Here is a 24,296-nt window from a genome sequence, read left to right on the forward strand (position 1 = left end):
AAAAAAAATTGAACGGCATGCATATTAATATAAAAAAATTTGTAGAGCCTTAGCATAATTAATTAATTCTGAAATCAAGCAATCAATTATCAAATCAAAATAAACTACGATTGAGATAAATGTATCATTCATTCTAAAATTGATGAGCAACATAATCATTTACAAAGATATACACAAGAATTGATGAGTACTGCTTGATATCCAAGATATTCAACAACTTTAATCGTTCTAAAATTAGTGAAATGAGCAAATTCCGAATTTATTTAAACTGAAATGAACATGTATGAGTCATCCAATCATATTAGAAATCAATTCATGATAATTCTCAAGTCAAACATATGAACAAAAATTTATAGAAAAAGGATCATAAAAGGTTGGACGAATTGAAAGTAAGCAAAGAATGATGAATGAAAATGTATTACCTTTACTGATCTGCTTTGCATATAATAAAATAGGTTGCTACACGTTACCAATGACTGGTGGCCGGATTTTCGCTGGCGGAGAAACGTTCGCTTGAGGTCCCTTGGGGCTTGCTGCTGCTGTTGGTTGAAGTTGCTGCCTGCGCTGCCGGTTGCTCGTTGCTGTTGTCCGCCGGAGGCTGCTGGTTGTTGCTGTCACCTGGCATCTCGCCGGTGGAGCTGCTGGTTGGTGTTGCCTTCCTGCTTGCTTCGCCGGCTGGAGAGAAGGGCGAATAGAGAGGGAGAGAACGGGAAGAGGAACAGAGAAGAAGAGGGAGAGGGAGAAAGAGGAAGGAAGAGAGAAGCGAGAAGGAGATAAAGGGGAAGAGAAGGGAACGAGGCGGCTGATTTTTTTTGGAGAGGAGAGGGAGAGGGCTGGCGGCTGATGCTGCCAAGGAGAGAGAGGGAGAAAAAGGGGAGGAGACGAGACTGGAGAGAGGGGTGAGAGATAGAAGGAGGGAGGAGGGAGGAGGAGAGGGAGCAAAGGGGAGGCGCGATGGCTGCCAGCGGCTGCTGGCTTCGCCGGTGACGGAGACTCTCGCCGGAAAGAATGGGAGAGAGAGAGCAAGGCTGGCGGCTGGAGGGAGGAAAGGGGGAAGAAGAGAGTTAGAATTTTTTTTCAAGATTAGGTATTTAGGGTATTTTGGTGTTAAAGAGAGAGATAGAAAAAATTGATCTCAACCGTTAGATTAGATAGAGACGGAGGGTTAGGATTTGATCTAGGATTTATTAATTAAATAGACGGATGAGATCAAAAGATGATTTCTTGAAATTAGATTGACAAATATAGAATGGCTAAAATTACAATTAAAGTGGCTAGAATTGAAATGAATGAGTGGCTATGATTGAAATAAAATTTGAAGTGGAGTGGTTAGAATTGAAAGAAATTAGAATAGAATAGGCTAGAATTTAAATAATTTTTAAGGAAAGTGTAGGAATTACTATTTAAATAAAATACTACATATGTTAAATATTTTTTGTATAATTAAAAAACATTTGAAATTCATTAATAATTTTAAAATATAACAATATTTACAATAATCTTGTAAAGTAAACGATACTAAAATATATAATTTTTTGAGAAAAAATCGACTAAAACTTCAAAACTTTAAGTAAATTTTAAAATACGTATTTAATCGAATATAATCCTAAAAATGGTTAAAGGTCGGTCAAAATTGGGTGTCAACAAAACTCTACAATAATATAATCAGTAAAATTTCATATATAAAATCTGAGGAGGATAGAATGTATGCATGGATAAATAATTTTATATATGCAATTGTTTAATTTACATTTGTTTTACTTAAAGTAAACTTTCAATAGAAAAATAAACGTGAGATCTCATTGAGTAGCTGCATCACCTTTTGACTATCAATCATTATTCAAAATTAAAATAAAAATGATTTATTGTATGACTAGGTTGTTTTTAAAAGAATAAACACAAATATAACAACTAAAAAAAAAAAACAAATCGGACCGAGTCATATGGACCACGTTAACAATCATTGACAAAGATTTTGCCGCGTCCAGCATCTTGGACGCTTTTGCCCGGTTTTCCATTTTGTCACATACTATCCAAGTTAAAAACAATTTTTAGGGTTTTTTAAAAAAAATTATTTCAAATTATTTATTTTTAAATTTAAAATTATTTCGCTTTGACCTTAAAGTTAATTCTCTTTGAAGTATGAGTATTGTAAAGTTTCGAAGAAGTTCTTCCATTGTTAATTCAGATATTAATAGATAAGATATATAGATAAAGTGTATTCAAAAGAATGAAGAGTAAATTAATTAAAAAAAACCTTGCATTTATGAATTTGTTAGAGACAAACAAAGAAAAAAAAGGCAGACAAGTAAGAAAGGGAGTATTTTGCGCAAAAAATATAATTCGAATCACTTTATTTGAAATTGAAGATAAAATTATCTTTGATCATAGTTTTGTAAAAAATATTTAATTTGTTTGACTATAACTTTTAAAAAGTATGAAATATGCTTTAAAAATAAGTATAATTTATAATAGACTATGTACGTATATGTTATTAAAATAAATTCTAAAAGAAACTGTAGTAAAAAAATAAAAATAGAATTGGGGTATTTACTTCAAATTTTTATGACTGGACATTAATTTGTAAAATAAAATGAAAAAATATTCTAACCAAACTAAAATGGTTATAGTTTTTTCGTTGGATCAGAACTTAAATTTAAGGCAGAGAGGAAAATGGTTATCTTTTTCCTTGTATTTTACTCTCAAAAGTAATATCCTAATTAGCCTATTAAAAACAAGTAGTTGGGCAGAACGTTCTGGAAAAAAGACTTTTGACTATCGGTTAGGACGGAGTAACTAAATACTTTTTCATTTTTAATTAAATATTTTTATTTGAATTTATATGAAATTAAATTCTTTTTATTGAAGAACATCTTATTATAATGTATAATTTTTAACTTTGATCTGAATTTAATCAAGTTGTAAAATAAATACCGGAACTTTTTAATTAAAAAAAAGTTGACTTGCAACCACGGAAATAAAATTCAATGGGCGCACTGCCGAACCTTTGAATATAACGCATCTGTTAACTTAGACCAGGGATCTGCTAGTGCTCTTTTTATTATTTTTTTATTTTTTAGTTCATTCATTTTCCATGAAAAAAAGAAGTATATAAATGAATAAAGAAGCGAAACCCTGGAGAAAGAAGAAATATTAAACCCAAAAACACGAACATTATTCGTAACTTCCCAATGGACCGTCAACTTCCTTTTCTCTTTCTGCTTTTTCTCTGTTTACTTTCCATTTTCCCTGATCTCTCTGGTTCTACATCTCTTCGAGTCTCCGGTGGGCATGGCGATAGAAAAACGTACGAATTCTGTTTCTATTTCTATGTTTTTCGTTGATTTTTTTTTTTGCTTAAAATGGACGTTATATGTATTAAGCATTTGTTCTTTTATTTTCAGAAAATTGTCGGTGCTGAAATTGGTGACTGGTAGATCGTCTGCTACAATTGATCCGACTCGGGTGACGCAAATCTCCTGGCGGCCGAGGTTTTTCCATTATTTTTTTGGTCTATTTGTTTGTGTAAGTGCATTTTGTTATGTTTAAGTGACTCTGATAATGAAATGAATTGTGCAGGGCTTTCGTATATAGGAATTTTTTGACAGATGAGGAATGTGATCATCTCATTACTCTGGTTAGATTTTCTTCTCTAGTACAATAAGAAATGCATGATTGTTGTTTTTTCAGAGAAAAATGTGCTATCAGTTAATCTAGTATGCGTCAATCTTAGATTAGCTTGTATAACAATTTAAAGACAATTAGGATTAATGAAGGAACATTATGCACGGATGAATGATGAGTAAATCTCAAACCAGAATCGAAAGGCTCCTGATGAACAGTGGACACATTGTATGCGGAGTAACAATAGTGAAGTCTTAATTCTAGCTATTTGATACTGTCTAATTCCCTGGCGCTGAAAGATCTCTCTTTTGCATAGCAGTTTAAGCTCACTTGATGTTGTTTATGTTCTTTTGAAATTTGAATGATTAGGCTAAAGATAAGCTGGAGAAGTCTATGGTGGCTGATAATGAGTCAGGAAAGAGCGTAGAGAGTGAAGTTCGGACAAGCTCTGGCATGTTTCTTAGCAAAGGCCAGGTTCACTAAATCCTACCTTCTCTGTGATTTCAAATGTTTGATGGATTTCTTCTCCTTTTTTGATGTATCAATCTGGATGTGCTCTGTCATCTTCCTTGTGACAGTTAAATATTATATTGTGATGCCTTTGGTATTAAGTATTTTGTTTTCTAGTTACTTCAGTTTCTATTTTTACTATCAGAATTTGTCATTTAGAAACAGTGGCATCACATCTTATTTCACATTTATGAAACCATTTGTATGTGAAAGAGCTGGGCACTACCAAAGATTGTGTGGGATGTATATGCTCCCTCCACCTTAAACAGAGGTCTCGGGTTCGAGCCTTGAGGCTAGAAAAAATCTAATAGGGAGTGCTTCCCTCCTTAATGGCCCGCGCCTGTGCGAATCTGTATTAGTTTGGGACGTGAAGCAGGTACCGACACCTGTAAGAAACCAAAACAAAAAAGAAAGAGGTTGACAGATCTCACAAAGACATCATCAATTGGTTGTGAACCTCATTGTTTACACTAAAAATTGATCACTGGATAACTAGATGTAAATCTTCTGGATCTTTAGCATTGGAGCCTTTTCTAACGATCAATTTAATATGAATTAGTGTTTAAACTTCCTAATAACCTTAGCGAACCATCTTTTCATAAAAAAAATAACCTTAGCAGACTATCTTTTGTTAATATTTCCCGTGAAGGCTCTAGCCTTGTGGTATTGTGGAACTTTGCCTATTTAACCCAATAAACATTTTGATAGTGGTAGGATACGATCTACTTTCCCTCATCAAGATCATACTTCCAATTTGGCTATTGCTTAGATAGAAGAGACTAGAAAGTGGTAATTTAATCTTTGTTATCGGATGATAATGGACTAATTATTAACATATTCCAAGGAATCTGTGTCAAAGCTCTGTTCCTGTACTTATCTCTACGTCACTGCTTATGCACAGATTTGAGTTTTGTTGCTTAATTTGTCTTACTGGTCAATTGGTCCCCTGTCAGATTGAGTTTACTGTCAGGATTTTCATTTTCGAATACCAGGTCTGCAAGTAAAAAGTTTCTTTTGATCTTCCTTTTGCAAATGTCAAAGCAGTCTAGCTATGGGTTTTGTGATTACGAATTCTCTTAGGAACGTCTTACAGCGACACTGATGTATGCTTTAAGAGCTTGTGGTGTTACCTAGTTGAAAAAAAGTAACGAGCTTGCCAAACTGTCACTTTCTAGTTAAAGTTTAATCCTGTTAGAGAAGACTTAAAACTGGAAAATATAAATGAAATTTTATATACAGAAAATTGTACCTTTTTAGAGCATTTCAGGTTCTTCTTAGATACTAATGGCACGTCTGAAGATTATTTAAGGATTTACCTTCTGGGATAGATAGTGTCAATACAAACAGTACACCAAGTATGATGCTGTAAAATAATTGGAACTCGGACAACTGTTACATGACTGAGAACTTAGAATATACTTTGATATGTACTTTAGAGTTTCTGCTAGTTCATATCCGTTCTATGTGAATTTGGTAGCATCATATGTACCATTGAGTGAACCAAGCATAATGTGAACCCTCAGTGATCTCTACTCTAGTAGTCTAGTATTGGAAACCTCTCTTGAGCATTATACTGTTGACAGTTAATGATTTTAGAAACTCTTAGAGATGGCTTGTCATTTTACACCCCCTTCAGGTTGAGCCAATGACTTCCTTTGGACTTATTTCTTCAGCTGGACATACTTGTAATTTCATGTCCTCGTATTGACTATATGGAAGTTCAACTATCTCTGTGTCAAATGGAAATTGAATTCCTGAATCTTTACCTATGCCGCTTTACTTGTCCACTTCAAAAACTTTTCCGTAATGGATTTATATTAGTCTATGTAATTTTTGCTGAAAGTGACCACTGATATTTTTTTATTTTTTATTTTTATAAGGATGAAGTAGTGGCTAATGTGGAAGCTAGGATAGCTGCCTGGACATTCCTTCCTAAAGGTACTGCAGTGCTTCAAGGATGTTTAGTGGCTTTCATCTCACTGTCTCATGTGTCTGTACTGTATATGTGAATATATAAGCGTAAGCGTGATTCTTACTTTATTAAGTTGGAATACAGAGAATGGAGAGTCTATTCAAATACTGCATTATGAACATGGCCAAAAGTATGAGCCACATTATGATTATTTTCACGACAAGGTCAATCAAGAGCTAGGTGGTCATCGGGTGGCTACTGTTCTTATGTATTTGTCAGATGTAGAGAAGGGCGGGGAAACCATATTTCCTAATTCAGAGGTAATCAATAATTGTATGATTAATCCTTTTTTCTGTTATGCCGGCGATTGTGATGCAGTATTTTCTTTTTTTCCTCATTAACGGGAACCTGCAGGCAAAAAAATCTCAGCCAAAGGGTGATGACTGGTCAGATTGTGCTAAAAATGGATATGCAGGTATGTCTCACACCATGAATAGTTTGAGTGTGGCATCTACATTTATGGAGGTCCCATCAGTATTCATGTATTATTTTGGAAGTGCATGCGCACGCACACACAGACACACACACATATATATGGATTCATGATGAGGGATAATAGGGAAGAAGATAAAGGGAGGTGTTCTTGCAAATTTTCTGTAATGGAGCATTTGCTTGTGCTTATAATGTAAATAATGTGTTCCTTTTTTTTTCTTCAAGAAGTAGCAAATGACATGTCCCTTTTTCTTCATGTCCATAGAAATGTCTTGTAGTATGGTAAAATCTCCACAATTGTGCAAACAACTTTATAATGCTTTTCTTTGCATGGTATTCTATTGGTCGAGGATCTTATTAGCGGCACGCGTCCTTTCTTTCCCCTATCTGACTGGACTGCGCAGTCATTACTGTATGGTTCAGCATTCAGTGTCTTTTTTCATCTTCTCTTGATTCTCGTCGTTCTACGCAAAGCAACCTAATTGCTGTGGTATGCATTTTGATTGTACTTCACGTTGTCTAGGTGTAGAGAGCAATCTCAGTAGTTATCCATTTCACCATCAGCTTACCCCAGCCTTCCTGTCACATCCCCCTCCATGTAGTGAAAAGGATCTTAATGAATTTTGTAGAAGATGGAAGAATTAGTACAAAACACCTCATCCTGTTTCATAGACCACCATAAGATGCTTAAGGGGAAAAAATGTTGTTACAACAGTAGAACTGAAGTAAAGCTTGTCATTATAACAACAACAAATAAAACCACTGAAATAAATCTTGTAATTAACTTCTCAATTTCGATATGTTCATGTCTTATTTGCAGTGAAACCTAGGAAGGGTGATGCATTGTTGTTTTTCAGTCTTCATCTCAATGCAACAACTGATCCCCTAAGCTTGCATGGGAGCTGTCCAGTTATCGAAGGTGAGAAATGGTCTGCTACTAAATGGATTCATGTGAGGTCCTTTGAGACTGTATTTAATAATGAATGCCAAGATCAAAATCCGAGCTGCTCCCAGTGGGCTGTTAATGGTGAATGTGGAAAAAATCCTCTATACATGGTGGGTTCTGAAAATTCTGTAGGTCATTGTAGGAAGAGCTGCAAGGTTTGCTCCTGAGAGGAATATGTAGACAAAATTTTCTATCACATATAAATATTACTAGTTGAGCAATCTTATCCACATTCTTTGTATATCTGGTTTGTACATTAAGTACCCTCTTAGACAGTTTAAAGTAAGGAGATCTTTTCGAAACACGGTGGATTGATTAACTGAATACTTTTGTAGTAGCACTGAGTATATCAAAGTTTTGATATCACCCTCAAATTTGTCTTCCCCTGTTTTTTTCTGTCTCTGCTTGTAATATGAACCCAAGGGTTTGGCCTCCTAATGGTTTATAAGGTGGAAGGAGAATTATAAGGTTCAATGTCTAAATGAAATTAAAAAAAAAATCACTCATCTATCATAGGTATTGGTTACCAGAGTTATCTGGTAACTATGCTGGTGAGTGGTGAGATGTTCAAAAATCTTCATTTTCTTTTTAAATTTCGCGATTGATGAAACGTAGTAGAAAGAGAGAAAAAAAAGATGGCACCACAAAAAGAAAAGGTCCAAAACTTCCCCAAAATATATCTTTAGGCCAAGGGAATTCAAGTGCACACAAGGATTTTGACAAAACTTGTAACTAGTCAAATACTCTACTATTTTTTGTCCACAAGAGATAGACCATCCAAATTATATTTTCAATCGATAAATATATTGGAATTGGTTTTACAATTTTTCGGAAGGCATGTTATTTTACTGAAACTTTATATCAGATTTTTTCTTTTATCAAGAGATGAGAAAACTTCAATATCAGTAGTTATCATAAGTTATCACTCATGAATCGTAGGTTGCTAGTTAATTTGTAATATTGAGGATATTTGTATAAATTGTTTAAGCATATTTAATTTGTAATATTGAGGATATTTCATGTAACTAATAAATTTAAGGATACTTAAGTTGTTTAATATAAATGAATAAAAACTATCAACACTTTTTTCCCAAGCTTACTACAATTCAGCACCTTATTTTTTTAAAAAATATACTACCTCAACGTATATTTACTTGTCAAATTTTAGCTTGATACACATATTAAGAAATAATAATTAATATAATAAATTTATCATTTTATTTCTATTAATTAATAGAATGTCAAATTTTAGCTTGATACACATATTAAGAAATAATAATTAATATAATAAATTTATCATTTTACTTCTATTAATTAATAGGATGTCAAATTCATTACAAAAAAAGAATTTTTTTTTATTTATTAAAAATAACAAATAAAATAAAAAACAAATAAAAAAAATATGACAAGTAAATCGAGACTAAAGGAGTAATTGTTTACTCCAATATTTGCTTATCACTTATCAGCTACCAAACTCATGTATTTTATATTGAAAAAATGTTCAATTTGACTAGCAATTCAGGTTTGAGATTATCTTTTTAAAAAAAAAGATTGTTTAGATAGTAATCATCTTGTGAATTTTAGTGTTTATGAGAGCAAAAAGTGTGACAGAGAGGAGTAAAAATAAAAATAAAAATAAAAATCATCTTCATGATTAAAAAAAAAAAAGAAAAAAGGAAGAACAATTTTAGCTCATATAATTCCCCAGTTTTCCACTCTATCTAAACAGTGTCTCCCCAATTTAAAAATGAATAAGGCTTAAAATCACTTCAACCAAATTTTGCTTAGTGCAATTGGGATTTTACACAAATGGCGGTTTCATCCTCACACGCTGCATTTTCTTTTCTCTCACCTCTTCGGTCTCACTCAATCGTCCCGGAGACCAGTTTGCTTAGCTTCAATCCTGCTCTCGTCGGATATCCTTTCACAGCCACCAATCGTCGCCGGCCGTTCATTATCACAGTCTCTTCCAGTAAGTTGTTTCGCTTCCTCTATCTTCTATGTGAAATTGAATGTTTTTGTTGTTAATCTATCAAAAAAATTATACTGTCAGAATCCAAAAATGAACTCTCAGTTGATAAGAAAAGGCAGTTACTTGAACAATACGGGTTAAATCCGGATGAGTACTTATCTGAACCATCTCCAAAGGTACGTCGTTCTCTCTTTTACCCTCTATGAAAAAATATTATTTATTTCATTTAAAATAAAATTAAAATGGGGACTGAATAGACGTTAATGTAGATGTTTCTTACAGATGACCTTAACTAGATTGAATTGAGTTATATTAATTAATTGATATTAACAGTAGTGTTTTCATTGGAGTTATAGACAAAGAAGAGAAGAGAACAATCCAAGAGCGGAACCGGAAAACAGGTTCTAGTAGAAGAACCTAAACATACACGGGAGACACATAAATTGCTTCAGGTTTGCATTTTGTTAGCTGAATCTGTGGCTACTAATGAGAGAATTCCCTTTTTTTCGACTCATTTGTTGATAATTCAAGTATATTAAGATTCCACTGTGAAGTGTGATAATCCAAATATTGTATGGACTTGATACCATAAAATTTTGCATGTCTACACTTAGCAAACTAGGTGAGCTAGTCATATAAAGTACTAAGAAAAAAGTTTGTAATTCATTTCCAAGTACACATGTCATGTGATGATGCAATTGTTGTCAGACAAGCAAGTAGTTGTGATATCTTTGCTATAAAAGGACTTTTTTGTTCAGGTAGTTGGGGGGACGGCTCGAAGGAAGAAATTACTCTCACCAAAGAGCATGGATGTGCGTCCCATGATGGAAGTTGTAAAAGCTGCTGCATTTGGTATTTTGCAAGTGAGATTCTTATTAGCCATTAAGAGCAGTTCGTCTTTCATGTAAAGCAAGTTACACTGTTTTAATGTTGTTAAATAAAAATTGTTCTCTGCTGTCTAGGCAGCGGGTGGTTGCCCTGCATCTTTGAGGCCTGGCCGTTGGTTGGACCTATATAGTGGGACAGGATCAGTTGGTATAGAAGCCATCAGCCGAGGGTGTTCTGAGGTTAGCATTTAATTTGTAACAGCCCTTTCTGGAACATATGCTAAATTTTATTTACTTATTACATAGTGATATTTTTATTGTCTCTGCTTGATTTTATTCTTAAGTTAGCTGTTGATTTGTGGAGCTTTATATTTTATTCAGTTTTTCCATGTCATGTTGCTCTCATACCATTTGTGTTTCATATTTCTGTTTGCAAACTCCTAGGTGCATTTTGTTGAGATGGACCCTTGGGTTGTCTCAGATGTTCTCCGGCCAAATTTAGAATGGACTGGTTTCCTTGATGCGTCTGTCATACATACCGTCCGTGTTGAAAGCTTCTTGGAGCGTGCCGAACATTTTCTTGGTAAGAGTTTCTCTTCCTGATGTTGCCCCACAAGCGGAGTAAGTTAGGGAGTTAATGGTATCATGAATCAGTAATTCTGATTTAACGTCCAATAGGATATCCCTCTCTCTCTTAAAAGGCTCATCAAATATTTTATCTGATGTTTTCTTGTACAATTCTGTACAAAAATAAAAGGTTATTACTCACTCCGAAATGTATTAGAAACAAGGTTCATTACTTGTCCTGGAAATATTAAAAAATAAGGTTTTTTTGCGAAGGAAACAGAAAATGAAACGCCTTGAACATTTTTACTGAAGTAAAAATCTAAAAAACCATAGGCTATCCTGATGCCTTTATATCACTTGTGGTATCTCTTTTCTCAAACTGAGACCTTGTTCACTATCATTGCATAAGTCAATCAAGGTGCAAGTTGGAGGTAAGCCTTTCTTTCTTGATGCCTAATATGGTGCTAATAGTAGACTGCCTATAACTGTTACCATTGATGAGGTTTCTTATCCCACTGATGAAACATATTTCGAAGGCATGCTGTTTAGCAAATATGGACTGCTTTATAGATTTAGGTCTTTTAAGTCAAACAATGGCAAAGGTAGTTGTGATCTGCATACCGCAATAGTTATTTGTCAGTAACATTGCACATGGAGGTCTCTAAATGAAACTTAACCAGACATCTAACATTTATCACCTGCAGTTGGTATTGGTAATAATCTGGTAGAAGAGAGTGATAAGAGGGGTTCAGATTAGGGGATGGGTCATTACAGATATGGTTGGTGCTAATTCATAACATGCTTGGCGCCAGACCAGCTCAACAGACTTTCTGGAGGTTCCCTCGATATTGTTGTTGATTGTGGCTAGTCAATCCTTTAAATCTAACTTCACCAATCCTGTGCTTCTGAAAATTTTGCAAGCCGTATAGTTTCTCTTCTCTTTGTTCACATGCGTGATTTCTTTTGTTGTTTCGTTTGGCAGTCTTCAAGAACTAACAGTTGGTTACAACTTTGAGGGATGATGTGTTCCAAAAACAAAGCTCTAACCATGAAAATTCTATGCTGCTCTTTTACTGAAATATAACAATCTAGGATTTATATTTACTTTTTAGGTAAAGATGGGAGCTTTGATTATATTAGTGTTACACCACCATATGCTGTTGTTGATTACAGTATATTAATGGATCAAATTTCAAAATCATCAATTGTGGGCGAAAATACATTTATAGTAAGTGCTTCAGTATATTGTGCTTTGTAAGTCCATTGTGTTCCTTTCTGCCCATAAATTTCTTGTGGTAATTGTCAGCATGTTTTTGTGTATTCAGCTGGTGGAGTACCCTTTCAGAACTGACATGCTGGATTCATGTGGTTGCCTTGTTAAGGTATTGAGCAGCTCATTCTCTCAGTATTAAGAACAGCACTATCCCCCTATGATACTCGAGTGCATGTACTAGGACTTCTATTTTGGATGTTATCATTAAAAATATCGTTGATTGCTTTCTGCATTCTATCTTTAGTAGATGTGTTTGGGTGGTGTTTTCTCTTCAACAGAAACTAAAATGTTTTGAAGAGCTAGCTGGATGTATGGTTCCATCATACATCTACACAAGAACTAATTCTCTTTCTATTGTTACTAAAAATACAGATATCTGATCGGCGGTTTGGTCGAACGCATTTGGCAATATATGGACCAAAGTGGGCACTGAAAAAGAAATATGTAGAGAAGACAAAGAGAAAGCAGGAAAAGCTGGATTTGCTCAAGGAAGTGGAGATTTCAGCATCGTAAATTTAGCTAAAGAGGATCGCATAACACATCTTATAGTCAAGAGGTGATGTAAAATGTTGTCAGACAGTTGATTGCCCCAGTTCTCACCATTCATTTACATGGTAATTTTCCTTTGTCCTGACCTTATATATCGTTTAATAGTCTCGCCTGGAATATCTTATGATTAATTTGATGGATCTTTAACCTGCAGGTCGATTTCTTCTTGGGGCATTCTGCATCACCTAGCTCCCCCATTTGTATGCCGTACTTGACTCAGTGACTCACTCGTAATGCACATCCATCCATAAGAAGGCGTCACGAGTTTTCTGCAGGAGTTTGCTAGTAAATGTAGATATATACTAGTCTTACCTATTTTACACCTAATGGATTTCTAAAGTGACATTTATATGCCATACCTTGCTTATCCTTGCCTTGGCTGACATGCCTTACATTATTATGCTATTGGAGAATGCTGAAGAAATTTTATTTTCAAATTTCAAAATGTTGATCTGATCCCCATGAATTTCCTCCAGCATTCACTTTTCAACATCAAATTGAAGTTGTATATGGAAAAATTGGTGTATTTCCGAATTTTTGAATTAAAAGCTGGATTAGGAGCATGATTTCTTTTGTAAAGATAGGTCAAGAAAGATGGAAATGGACCACGATAATTAGTACCTTGAGTTATATCAGAGGTAGCTTCTCTGTCCCATACCTCTAAACTGAAGAGTAAAGTATGTCAGTATATGAGCTTCTAATAATTGGGAACCCCCATGATTCAGTATGATCTCTCTTATCTAATGGAGCAGATTAAGTGTGACTAAAATGTTTTGCTATTGAATGTGGGTGTCTTTAGTCTGATAAGCTCAACATTATTTCAAACTTTTGATGATTGATGTCATCTTATTTCAAAGTTTGGTTGGTATCAGTTGTCCTGGGTTAAAGTTATTCTACTTCATCACTAGTGTGCCAAACTATGTGTGCAATCATTCCATCTTTGATATTCTCATGTACACTTTTATATCTTTTTTTCTTGAAAGCTTTATATTCGATAGGGACCATACATTATTGGCCTGACAGTGATTAGAACATACTGCTTAGCAGACTCAAGCATATATACTAATAATGTGCCCTCTTCTACGATTTTTTTTATACTAACGGTGTATATAAAAGTTAAAACTCTTTGTGTTATATGTTCTAATGACTAGAGACTTGATAATATGGTCAGAAGGTTTTAATTTCTTTTGCCGGCACTTCTTTTCAGGAAATTCCTTTTACAGTTTCTTTGGAGAAAATACAAAGACGTCAAGTATATTCAAATTAATTCTGGAATAAAGAACAAAATTTTCTTTGATTTGCTCTTGCAATGATTTTGAATTTGATGGCTCCTTCTTGCGTCCAAATCACCTTTTCGATGCCAGCAATCATGAATGTCCAATACTCAAAATCTAATATGAAATTTAAATTTGATGAGTTTAACCTGAATTTTCGTCAGCATTTTAAACTTGGTAGTTTAACCCTTTAAGTTCTTTGGGGAAAAAAAAATACACAGTTGAAATTATGGATTAATTTTATGTGCTGAACTTTCTAAGTCCCCTTGGCTATGTTATACCTGCACTAACGAGGTGATAAATAATTGGACATCTTACTTTATTATAAACTGTTGTCAGCCTATACCTACGCCTAATTCTCTTCACTTTTTACCCCACATCTTCAGATTACCTTTCCCTTTTGTTGCTTTTGGTCTTTGGATATAACCAACTTTAACTTTTTCATGCTATATATTAATCTTAGGCAAATAAAAAATATCCATTTAAGAGCATCCCAAGAACAGAATACATTTGTTTCTGTCTACATAGGACCAGAGGAAATTTTGGTGTTGGGTGTGTTCCTCTGATTCACAAATGTGCATTGAAGATCAAAGACGGGAAAATTTGAGATAGTGACACTGGAGTTATGGGTGGTGATGGTGCCGGCCGTGGCAGCAGTTTATTGATGGCTCTTCTTTTACTTATTTTTCTCTCTATTGTTTCTGCTGAGATTTTAGTAAAGCCTGCAGCGAAAACAGTTACTGGAACGACAAGCAATCAACATTTAGACACTGGAAGGATAATAGAAACAGAAAGGCATTCTCTTCAAAGGACCAATCTCAATTATGTCAGCAAAAGAAGAGTACCTAGTGAACCCGATCCAATACACAACAGGTATTTTCGATGCATTAACATTCCACCCTGCAACATTCATGAGTAAGAAAAGTATACATCTTTGGTTATCCAACCATATCTATTTGCTTTCGAAAAGGGTCAACAGTACTCATCTACTGTAACGAAATATAACATGAGATAATCTAAAACCGTACCTAAAATGGATAGGTAAAATTGAACTTATTTACCAAGATATTCTAATACGTAGAGTCCATATAGTCCCCCAGCTGGAGCTCTGTTAAAGACAAGGACAGATGTGAACCCTTCATTTACTATTAGATTACAAGTTATTGTTTTGAAATATTACAAAATGACTTTTCAGGGAAGCAGGAGAGCACATGATAACACGCATCCGAGCTTGAGCTTGAGGGGAAAAGTAAGAGGCTTGATAACTATTATTGCAAAGAGTTTCAATTGTCAACAAGAATTTTTTTTTCCCTACTTGGAAACTTAGATTGTGCATTATGTTTCTGAGATTGTAAAGAAGCAGATTAGATCAAGTGAATGAAAAATTCAGCTGCCAAATCAAATTCAAGAGGGCACATAGCTCTTAGAAGACTTCCATTTTAGTGAAAATTATTCCCAATCAGACACAAATTTTGCAAAAGGACCCTACAATTACTGATCAACATCATCCAAAATTAATCCGAAGGGGTAATTACTAATAATCCTGCTTGATAGCATTCCGATTAGATGAATTAATATCAGTGTGGAGGTAGCTATTCTACTGAACCAATCCATTAGGGAAATCTAGTGTGATTTGATCTTACAAACCATAAGTGACGTACTGAACGTATCTCGACCCTAAAAAGGCCAATGCCCACGTCAGTTATAAACAGCTAAAGTAGTATTACAGCTTTCAAATAAACTGTGACAGCTTTTGCTTAACGTCTTGTTTAATGCATAAGTATGAGTAGAAGAGAAACATAAACCTGAGATACCAATAATATTAGCTATCTGTATCATAAATTTTGAGCAGAAGACCTCAGAATGATTTGACACTTCACAGTATAATACAGCAATATATGTGGTAGTACTTCACCGAAACATATGTATTGTGCCTGATTCCACTTGCACCTAAGAGAAGTGAAGAACGTACGATAATGCATTTGTGTTCAACAGATGTGAAACATCTCATAATGCTTTCCCGTTCATGTATCAAATGGGACTGCTGGTCTCTTGTTTGTTAAATAGCAAGGGAAATTCATCATAATGTTCAGAGAAACCACGTTTCTCAGCCATGCTCTTCAGCGCTTCATATACCTGATACATAGACCACCTCTCCTTGGGCCGAGAGATTAAACAATTGCAAGCAATTTTGAGGAATTTTACAATCTCTTCATCATGGCCCTTTCTACAAATATGCTTATCAATTGCATCTTTAATCTGACCAGAAACAGAGAGCTGATTTACCCAGTCCACCAAATTTCCCTTAAAAACTTCATCAGCAGCAGTGATTTCTAGAGGTTTTTGCCCAGTAGCTAACTCCAAAAGCACAACCCCAAAGCTGTAAGCATCCCCTTTCAGTGAAGCCACCATTGTGCTTGAGTACTCCGGAGCAACATAGCCAAATTCACCCAACTCCCCATTCACGAAACTAGTCTCTTTTGCATCTGGAGGTGTCACCAGCCTTGCCAACCCAAAATCCATTATTCTAGCATCAAAATCCTCATCAAGGAAAATAACGTTAGAACATATGTTGTGGTGCAATATTGGTGGTTGACAACCATGATGAAGCCAAGCAAGGCCCCTTGCAGCACCCAAGCCAATCTTAAACCTAGTAGGCCAATCCAACATACTTGTGTTCCCTTTCAATAATGAATACAAAGTACCATTTGACAGGTGCTTATAAACCAAAAGCTTTTCCTCCTCAACAACACAAAAGCCCAAAAGTGGCACCAAATTAGGATGCCGAACTTGTCCTAGCCCATTCATCTCCATTCGAAACAACTTCTCACTTAGCTTGTAAGCTTTAAGCCGTTTAATAGCAAGCGCAGAACCATCACGTAGAACAGCTCTAAACGTAGTCCCCGTCCTAGTCGAGTTTATCACAGTCGACGAACTGAAATTGTTTGTGGCAGCCATCAAATCCGCCAACTTAACCTTCACAAGCGGTTTCTTAAACAACGTAACCTGAGTAAGCCTATGAGCCCTCAACTTATCCGCCCACCTTTCCGAGTCAACTCTCCCTAATCCATACCCCATCTTCCTCCTTTTCCCCGCCTTGGTAAAATACCAATACCAAGCCCCAAAGCCCAACAACAGAGAAGCAGCAGCACCAAACACACCAGCAGCAATAATAATAGCTAGATTTTTCTTACTAAGCCTCCCACATTTCCCCAACGGACCACCACAAAGCCCATCATTTCCTCCAAAATCAAAAGAATCAGCCGAATCAAAAGCTTCCGGAATCCTACCAGAAAGATCATTGTTTGCGACAGAAAATATCTTAAGCCTCCCCAAACTAGAAAACTGAGGTGGTATATTACCAGAAAGCTTATTATCATTAAGCATCAATTTATTCAAATAAGAACAACTAACAAGATCAGACGGAATAGAACCGGTAAATTCATTGTTGGACAAATCAAGGGTTACCAAGAAAGGTAGCCAAGTACAAATATCAGAAGGAATTGAACCAGAAATTTGATTACCAGAAAGATCAAGAGTTTGCAAGCTTCGACAATACTTTAACGAATCTGTAACATTACCTCCAAGATTCATATCCCGAAGTTCAAGATTTATGAGACGATTTTCACGGTCATTCCAGCAAGAAGCACCAACAAATTTACATATAAACCCCACTGTAGAATTAGCAAAATTCCATGAATTCAAGTTCCCTTTTGGATCTGTTAAGGAGTTCTTGACTCCTTTTAAACACTTTATATCATCTTCAGCTACAGCAACAGCAGTACAATGAAGAAGGGGTTGAAATACAAGAAACAATACTATAAAGGGAAGATTGATCAATCTGAAAAGATTCATCTTTGAGCTTTAGGTATACAGATGCATAGAAGGTGTTTGATGAATTGTTTACATGTGAAATATAAGTATGAAAAAAAGCAAAAGACTAGAAGATCACATTTGACTTTGAATGATGAAGTGGAACCTTGGAATTATGGATTCCGAGAATTTGTAACGTTTAATTTTATTATTGTTAATGGAGTGGACTCCTTGAGTAAGCACCTAAAATATCTTCTTTTTTTTTTACTCAATCCCGTTTTAATTTGTTTGACTGATTTTTGAGATGGAAAGTGTTCAAAAAAATTAATTGAGGATACATTTGGCCTTAATACACTCGGTAAAAACTTAAAAATGATATTTGGTTATACAATTTGTCAAGTATCTTAGTTTCTTAATACTAGAAAAAATTAATATTTTAATTGAATTCTAATATTTAAAATTTTTCTAAAATTAAAAATCATCTTGTACTTGTATATTTTATATAGAACGATGCAAAAAAATAAACAAACAAATTATTTTTAATGAGTTATAGTTCATGTTAAATTAGTGATAAGTTTGAGTATGTGATAGTATTGCTCTTGTTGATATTATAATTTTCTTATTCTTGGTTGTTACCAATTACGATGTTAAAAGGTTATTTTTAACGGAATATTTCATTATAAAATGACAATATAAGCTTAAAGGTATTTTATTAATTTTAAAATTTATGGATATCATATTTTGAAATAGTTAAATATTTCTCTCAAATTTATGATCAAAGCGTGATAAAATATTACCCAAAATACAATTTCAATAATATTTAGAAATTTAGAGTCAAACACCAGCCAAGTACTTGAATCTTATTATTAATATTTTTTTATTTTTAAATTGAACAAATAAAATGTGTATCTATTTAATGCACTAAACAAATGAAAACAAAAGAATTTGATCATTATTTGAAATGCTGGTGAATATAAATATTTTATATTAATTTGTGGTTTCAATCAATTCTTTTTTTCTTGTACAAAGAGTTTAAGTGGAAGATTCATGTGAAGAATAAAGTCATCTGTATTAAAACGTTTCAAAAAATTTCTTTTAACGATTGTATTCACAAAATATAAAATTTATATGATATAATTTGTCTTTATATATAGCTATATTATTTAACGTCAAATAAATTCAATAATCCCATAAATTATGAGTTTAATTCAATCTTTTAACCTAGGAACTCGTAGAAAGCAACACTAACTTTGGTCAAAATTTTATGATTTTCTGTTAGGTCATAGACTCATAGTCATATCACATTTAATTGCCTAGAAAAGAATTAGCAAAAACTGAAGTCTAAGTAATTGACCTTATTAATTATTAATTGATTATCAGAAAATCAGATTATTAAAATATTTTGTAATTTTACCTTACACTACGTTAGTGCGTTTTCATGTAGTAATCAAGAAAAGTTCCCTCTTCAACAAATTCTGATATTTGACCAGATCCCATCGCTGTTGTTTTTTAAAAAAAAATGTAATGTTTATGTTATTTTTTGTTAATTAAAAATTACTAATTGGATGCTGCACTAACAAGTAATAATAATAATAATCCATTACTTATCCTCCTACTATTTGTAAAAAAACAAAAATAAAACAGTAGAATATAAATCTTACCTAACTACATTTTGATTCAGTGCTAGCTCCTATTACACCACTTATTTGGTTAATCCCCACACAAATTGAAAATTTTAACACAACTCCATGTCTTGTTCTATTAATTTGTGTAGTGGAGATGATTGGAATTACTCTATCATTAGAATTTTCTTAGTGAACATTTAACTTCTTATTTATTACGAATTCATATTAATTGGATTAGTGAACTTCAAATATCAAATGATTAAATCAAGGAAAAAACGATTGGTTAATTTTATTTTTTTTAATTTGGGTGAAATTTTATAATTTATCGTTATTTTTATTGTTATTGTAAATCACGTCTTTTAAAGTTGGACACGAATATAGTAATAAATGAAAAGCATTGTTTATTTTTTACAAAGCAACATCACTTGCAAATGCACTTTATTTTTTACCATGTAAAAAAGAATAGTTGGTAAAGAATAATCAACAATATGATTACTTTGATTCTAAGTTTTGGTTTTTTGACATTTGCAAAGAAAGTGCCCCATATTATTAGTGCATATTTATGTTTTGGCAGATTATGCTTGCTTGTTTTAGACTTTAAAGGATCACTTTTGAAATCTTTTAAGTTTAAGTACACTTTGATGTAAAAATTTTGAGTTTATAAATATTTAGAATGGAGAATTTTTTTGTGAAGTAGCATTTCCCCTTAAATTAATCTTATACATATAAATTTAAATAAATTGAATAAGTTGTTGGGATATATACTATTAAGTATGTGTTAAGAAATAATATTTATTAGAGATTAAATATTTGCTTAAATTTATTAGATCATATATTTGTTTATGGTGTCTATTTACTTATATAGTAAATGATTTAGTGTGTAGAGTTTTAGTTTATACACACAGGATGAAATCATCGGTTCTTATAAGTATAAAGTTTTTTGGTTCACTTTCTACGATGGAAAGTGGACATGTTATTGGGTACGATTGTAGCACAAGATTATATGTAATTTATCTTGATTATGGTAACGGTATAGTTCCAACTTCTTGTGCTAGTACATTTTGTATGTATTGAACGATACCGAGTAGAGATAGTTGTTTTAGACTGACTGACAAAAACATATTCTCTAAACTATTAAATGTACTTATATTCTTAATCCTGATATAACTATTATGATCTGTATATATTAATTATCATTTTGATTTATTACCAATATGCCTGGTAAGTTGGATGATAATAATATGTATGGAAAAGGGCCTAAAATACTCTTTAAGTATTTAAAATGGTACAAAATTACCCTCCATCCACCTATTGGCTCCAAAATGCCCTTTTCATTCACCTACTGGCTCCAAAATACCCTTGTCATCCATCTTTGGGTTCGAAATTGACCACTTTTTTAATTGTTTTAAAATTAAACTCTTTAAATATTTTTTAAAATACTTGGCGTTCAACTATTGATTATAATTTTAATTTATTAATATAATTTATAAACCAACTCATTACCTACTCATTACTAACTAAATCTCACTCAATTAATAACCCAATTATAATATCAAAATCATCATAAACACTACTAAAACACGATGAAATTATAGATTCGTGAAAATGACATCCAAAATTATTCGAGTTCGAATCGACGCCCTAATTAAATTTAGGTTGAGCCGCTTATTTAGGAGGACACTTTCTTTCAAAATTGAAGTAGAAATTTATGATTAAAGGTAAAGAAGTAATACACCCTGAATTAATTCATGAACTTTTTTTTAATATAATTTTATAAATATTTATGATTTGTTTTAAAACCTTTAATATATTATTTTGAAAAAAAAGTTACCTATGAAGTAACATCACATAATTGAGACGTAAGAATAATTAAGATGAACATAGTCAGACTTTTAAGTTTATCGGTGACTTTTATTTAGCCACTTGAATGTATGATAATTTACTTCTATAATTTTTAAAAACACTCAATTGGCAGTAGCTTACATTAATAATGTGACGGGTTTATTAATTTAGAGGAATTTAAATAGTAATGGGTGGGTAATGGATTGATTTAGAAATTATACTAATAAGTTAAATTATAACAAATAGTTGAGCGCCACGTATTTTTAAAAATATTTAAATAGTTTAAATATAAAATCGTTAAATAAATGGTCAATTTTGAACCAAAAGGTGGATGACAATGATATTTTGGATCCAATAGGTGGCTGAGAAGGATATTTTGGAACCAATAGGTGGATAAAGGATAATTTTGTACCATTTCAATACTTTGAGGGTATTTTAGGCCCTTTTCTTTAATATATATTGGTGAAATAATATGTTAGTAGATAGAATCTATGTCTCGTTATAGAGATTGATTGATATGCCTTTTTGAGAAACTTATAAGTTTTCATTCTGTCAAATCTTGCAAGTGGATTTATGAATCCGACACATGAAATAAGTTAAGTAGTGCTCTACAGAAAATTAATCATTAAGTTAAATTCGTCGGTAATTTAATTTATTGATTAGTATCTGAAATCTTAACATGGGGAATTACATAAGTGTTTAATGGGGAATTACGAAATAGAGGAGTGTAACTACGAATTTCTAGTGGAATGATTTGTAATTTATTATGGTAAGAATAATTTAAATTAATTATTTGGAATTATTTCCATAATAGGAAGCCTCAGTAATTAATTACGCGGTCCCTATAGTGTCCATATTTAACTAGAACTCACAATCTTATTTCTACGCAAAAAGGAAGAATAATATAGGTTTTTCTAGTTATCTAGAAAAACTAAGTTTTCTAGTCCTTTTTGGATTAGAAGAAATCTCTATATACATGGATTATTCTAACCTAAAAAGATGATGATTAGTATTCTATTCAATGTTTGCCCACCCGAGTATTGAGAGAGTTCGAATGTGACTTGAGTCACTGTAGAAGACTATAGCTATCTTGTAGATTCGCTTGAAGATCCGTTTAACTTGGAAATTCGCTTGAAGGTATCCGCTCACGCTTCAAGAAGTATTTATCGAATTAACTTTCAGTATATTTATGTAGCATGATATTTGTTTTAACATAAACAATATTAGTTATCTATTATTCATGTAAGCAGTAAAGATTCTTGATATGCTTCCGCTGTGAATATATATTATCCAACATAAATATATTTAGAATACTGAACAATTTTAAGAAGATAGAAAGCAAAAAACTGGATGTATACTTGTATTAATTGACTCTGAACTATATAGAAGACTATAGCTTAAATACACTCTTTGTTAGAAGTGGGTAACAATAATCCTTTGCTTATACCAAATGTAAATAACACGTCAGTTTAGGCTATTTGGAGTAATATGTCACATAAAAGATAATAGAAATTAATTATATTACCAATTGAAAAATGTTAATAGTAGAATTTCACTATATAAAAGTTATATCAAACAATGTTTAAAAGTTTAAGACCTCTTTTTATTTTGACTTTAGATCACTAATGTGCTTGAACCGTCCCCGATTCTAATGCGTACAATTGTAATGATTTACTCTTTTAAGTTTATAAAAAAATCAGTCACTTTCGTTATTTACTTTGTGTTACGATATTGAATTCATTTCAGTTTTCTCTTATTTTTTATTTGACAATTGTTTATTTGATAACACTACAAAAATTTGTGTATCGAATATATATTTTTTCATAACAAGGTTACAAATTTAGTAGCACAACAATGAATAAATCTCTTGTAAATCTACAGGACTATCACAATGAAATAAAATAAAAACATCAAAATTGTTCAATTTGTACAACAAATTCTGACCCATTTAATAGCTAGGCAATAACTCGAATTCATTTTCACGTTAGGCAGAGGCTGGTACATATGAAAGACTCTGTTCATCCCACATCGATGAGAACTAATATGCAGACAACGAAAAATGTTACTATAAAAAACGAGGCCCTTCAATCTGAAAAATCATACCTTTCTCGGCCTTTTGGCTAAGATCAAGTGTAGTATCTGTTCTTATCAGTTTAATATCTGATATGTGGACTATTGGTTCACACGATATTAACTCAATTTTTTAAGGGGGAGAGTTCATTAAGGTAGCTTGCTACCTGGACTCTCAAGCGTCGCCCATGCGTTGCACTACTGCACTGGCCTGGTGCACCCCACCAATTCTACTCCAAAATTAGTTTACCTTGGCCCATTACTACTATTAGGCCCGTTAATACAGATTTGAGTAACTAATAATTTAAAGGGAAAATAAAATTACATTTTAAGTAACATAAGATTATTTAATTATTTATTATTTAATTATTTATTATTGTTATAATTGTCACTCATGATTAATATTATATATTAATTACATGGGTTGATTTTAAGTTTGTATAATTAGTTGTATATAATTCGTTAGAATATACAAATAAATATGTATATTATTTAATAATATAATATTATACGACTTATCTTTCTTGCTCGTCTCTCTTCTAATTTCACTTGCTTTTTATTTTGTATAATAATACAATTATCTAACAATATAACAATCCACCTCTCCCCCTTCTCGCTTGCGTTTTATTCAAATGCATATGTATAAAGTATACAACAATCTAACAATACCCGTCTTTCTCCTCCATCTCCTAATTTGCTGCATCTCTCCTATCTCTCCCAGTATCGCTTTTGCCATATAACAAATATATATGTATAATATGAAATTATCTTTAACCAATATACACATACAATTCACCTCTCCCACTTTTGCGCTCTCTCACCTCTCTTCCAGTCTCTCGCTCACCTCTCTTCTTTCCTATAACATGTAGCTACGAATTGTAATGATTATAATTGGTATCTTTTAGTAGCTATGTGTGAAAGATTTCCTTTTAATTATTCAAACATTATTCAAACTATGTTAACATGTTTGTGTTCTACTATGTAAATTATATAGAGTTAA

The 24,296-nt window shown here is 32.9% G+C and overlaps 4 protein-coding genes and 1 non-coding gene across 5 annotated transcripts; 4 read left to right on the forward strand and 1 right to left on the reverse strand.

The window, feature by feature from the left end:
- The first annotated feature begins 3,093 nt into the window (after nucleotides 1–3,093).
- LOC107009270 (probable prolyl 4-hydroxylase 6) lies at nucleotides 3,094–7,858 on the forward strand. The gene is made up of 8 exons (XM_015208578.2): nucleotides 3,094–3,307; nucleotides 3,405–3,491; nucleotides 3,580–3,637; nucleotides 3,994–4,098; nucleotides 6,015–6,072; nucleotides 6,191–6,366; nucleotides 6,461–6,521; nucleotides 7,359–7,858. The coding sequence occupies exons 1-8, from the start codon at nucleotides 3,192–3,194 to the stop codon at nucleotides 7,649–7,651; spliced, it is 954 nt and encodes a 317-aa protein (XP_015064064.1). The 5' UTR covers nucleotides 3,094–3,191; the 3' UTR covers nucleotides 7,652–7,858.
- A 1,303-nt stretch (nucleotides 7,859–9,161) lies between these two features.
- LOC107011882 (putative rRNA methyltransferase YlbH) lies at nucleotides 9,162–13,138 on the forward strand. The gene is made up of 10 exons (XM_015211557.1): nucleotides 9,162–9,456; nucleotides 9,538–9,632; nucleotides 9,813–9,908; nucleotides 10,215–10,319; nucleotides 10,419–10,523; nucleotides 10,728–10,866; nucleotides 11,963–12,078; nucleotides 12,176–12,232; nucleotides 12,496–12,737; nucleotides 12,827–13,138. The coding sequence occupies exons 1-9, from the start codon at nucleotides 9,294–9,296 to the stop codon at nucleotides 12,634–12,636; spliced, it is 1,017 nt and encodes a 338-aa protein (XP_015067043.1). The 5' UTR covers nucleotides 9,162–9,293; the 3' UTR covers nucleotides 12,637–12,737; nucleotides 12,827–13,138.
- A 1,004-nt stretch (nucleotides 13,139–14,142) lies between these two features.
- On the forward strand, nucleotides 14,143–15,377 carry LOC107008772 (CLAVATA3/ESR (CLE)-related protein 25). The gene is made up of 2 exons (XM_015207934.2): nucleotides 14,143–14,819; nucleotides 15,142–15,377. The coding sequence occupies exons 1-2, from the start codon at nucleotides 14,572–14,574 to the stop codon at nucleotides 15,179–15,181; spliced, it is 288 nt and encodes a 95-aa protein (XP_015063420.1). The 5' UTR covers nucleotides 14,143–14,571; the 3' UTR covers nucleotides 15,182–15,377.
- A 164-nt stretch (nucleotides 15,378–15,541) lies between these two features.
- LOC107008771 (inactive LRR receptor-like serine/threonine-protein kinase BIR2) lies at nucleotides 15,542–18,067 on the reverse strand. Its single transcript, XM_015207933.2, has one exon. It carries the CDS (start codon nucleotides 17,799–17,801, stop codon nucleotides 15,978–15,980), a length of 1,824 nt encoding a protein of 607 aa, XP_015063419.1. The 5' UTR covers nucleotides 17,802–18,067; the 3' UTR covers nucleotides 15,542–15,977.
- Nucleotides 18,068–23,325: 5,258 nt separating this feature from the next.
- LOC114076204 lies at nucleotides 23,326–23,521 on the forward strand. Its single transcript, XR_003577081.1, has one exon. It is a non-coding gene; the product is annotated as a U2 spliceosomal RNA (small nuclear RNA).
- The last annotated feature ends 775 nt before the right edge of the window (nucleotides 23,522–24,296 follow it).

The sequence above is a fragment of the Solanum pennellii genome, chromosome 2 (assembly GCF_001406875.1).
Source record: "Solanum pennellii chromosome 2, SPENNV200".
NCBI lineage: Eukaryota > Viridiplantae > Streptophyta > Magnoliopsida > Solanales > Solanaceae > Solanum > Solanum pennellii.

Coding starts and splice junctions, on each gene's coding strand:
- LOC107009270 (XM_015208578.2), top strand. CDS start 3,192: ATGGACCGTCAACTTCCTTTTCTCTTTCTGCTTTTTCTCTGTTTACTT. Junction 3,638..3,993: donor GTGATCATCTCATTACTCTG/GTTAGATTTTCT, acceptor TTGAATGATTAG/GCTAAAGATAAGCTGGAGAA. Junction 4,099..6,014: donor TGTTTCTTAGCAAAGGCCAG/GTTCACTAAATC, acceptor TATTTTTATAAG/GATGAAGTAGTGGCTAATGT.
- LOC107011882 (XM_015211557.1), top strand. CDS start 9,294: ATGGCGGTTTCATCCTCACACGCTGCATTTTCTTTTCTCTCACCTCTT. Junction 9,457..9,537: donor CATTATCACAGTCTCTTCCA/GTAAGTTGTTTC, acceptor TTATACTGTCAG/AATCCAAAAATGAACTCTCA. Junction 10,524..10,727: donor TCAGCCGAGGGTGTTCTGAG/GTTAGCATTTAA, acceptor GCAAACTCCTAG/GTGCATTTTGTTGAGATGGA.
- LOC107008772 (XM_015207934.2), top strand. CDS start 14,572: ATGGGTGGTGATGGTGCCGGCCGTGGCAGCAGTTTATTGATGGCTCTT. Junction 14,820..15,141: donor CCCGATCCAATACACAACAG/GTATTTTCGATG, acceptor ATGACTTTTCAG/GGAAGCAGGAGAGCACATGA.
- LOC107008771 (XM_015207933.2), bottom strand. CDS start 17,801: ATGAATCTTTTCAGATTGATCAATCTTCCCTTTATAGTATTGTTTCTT.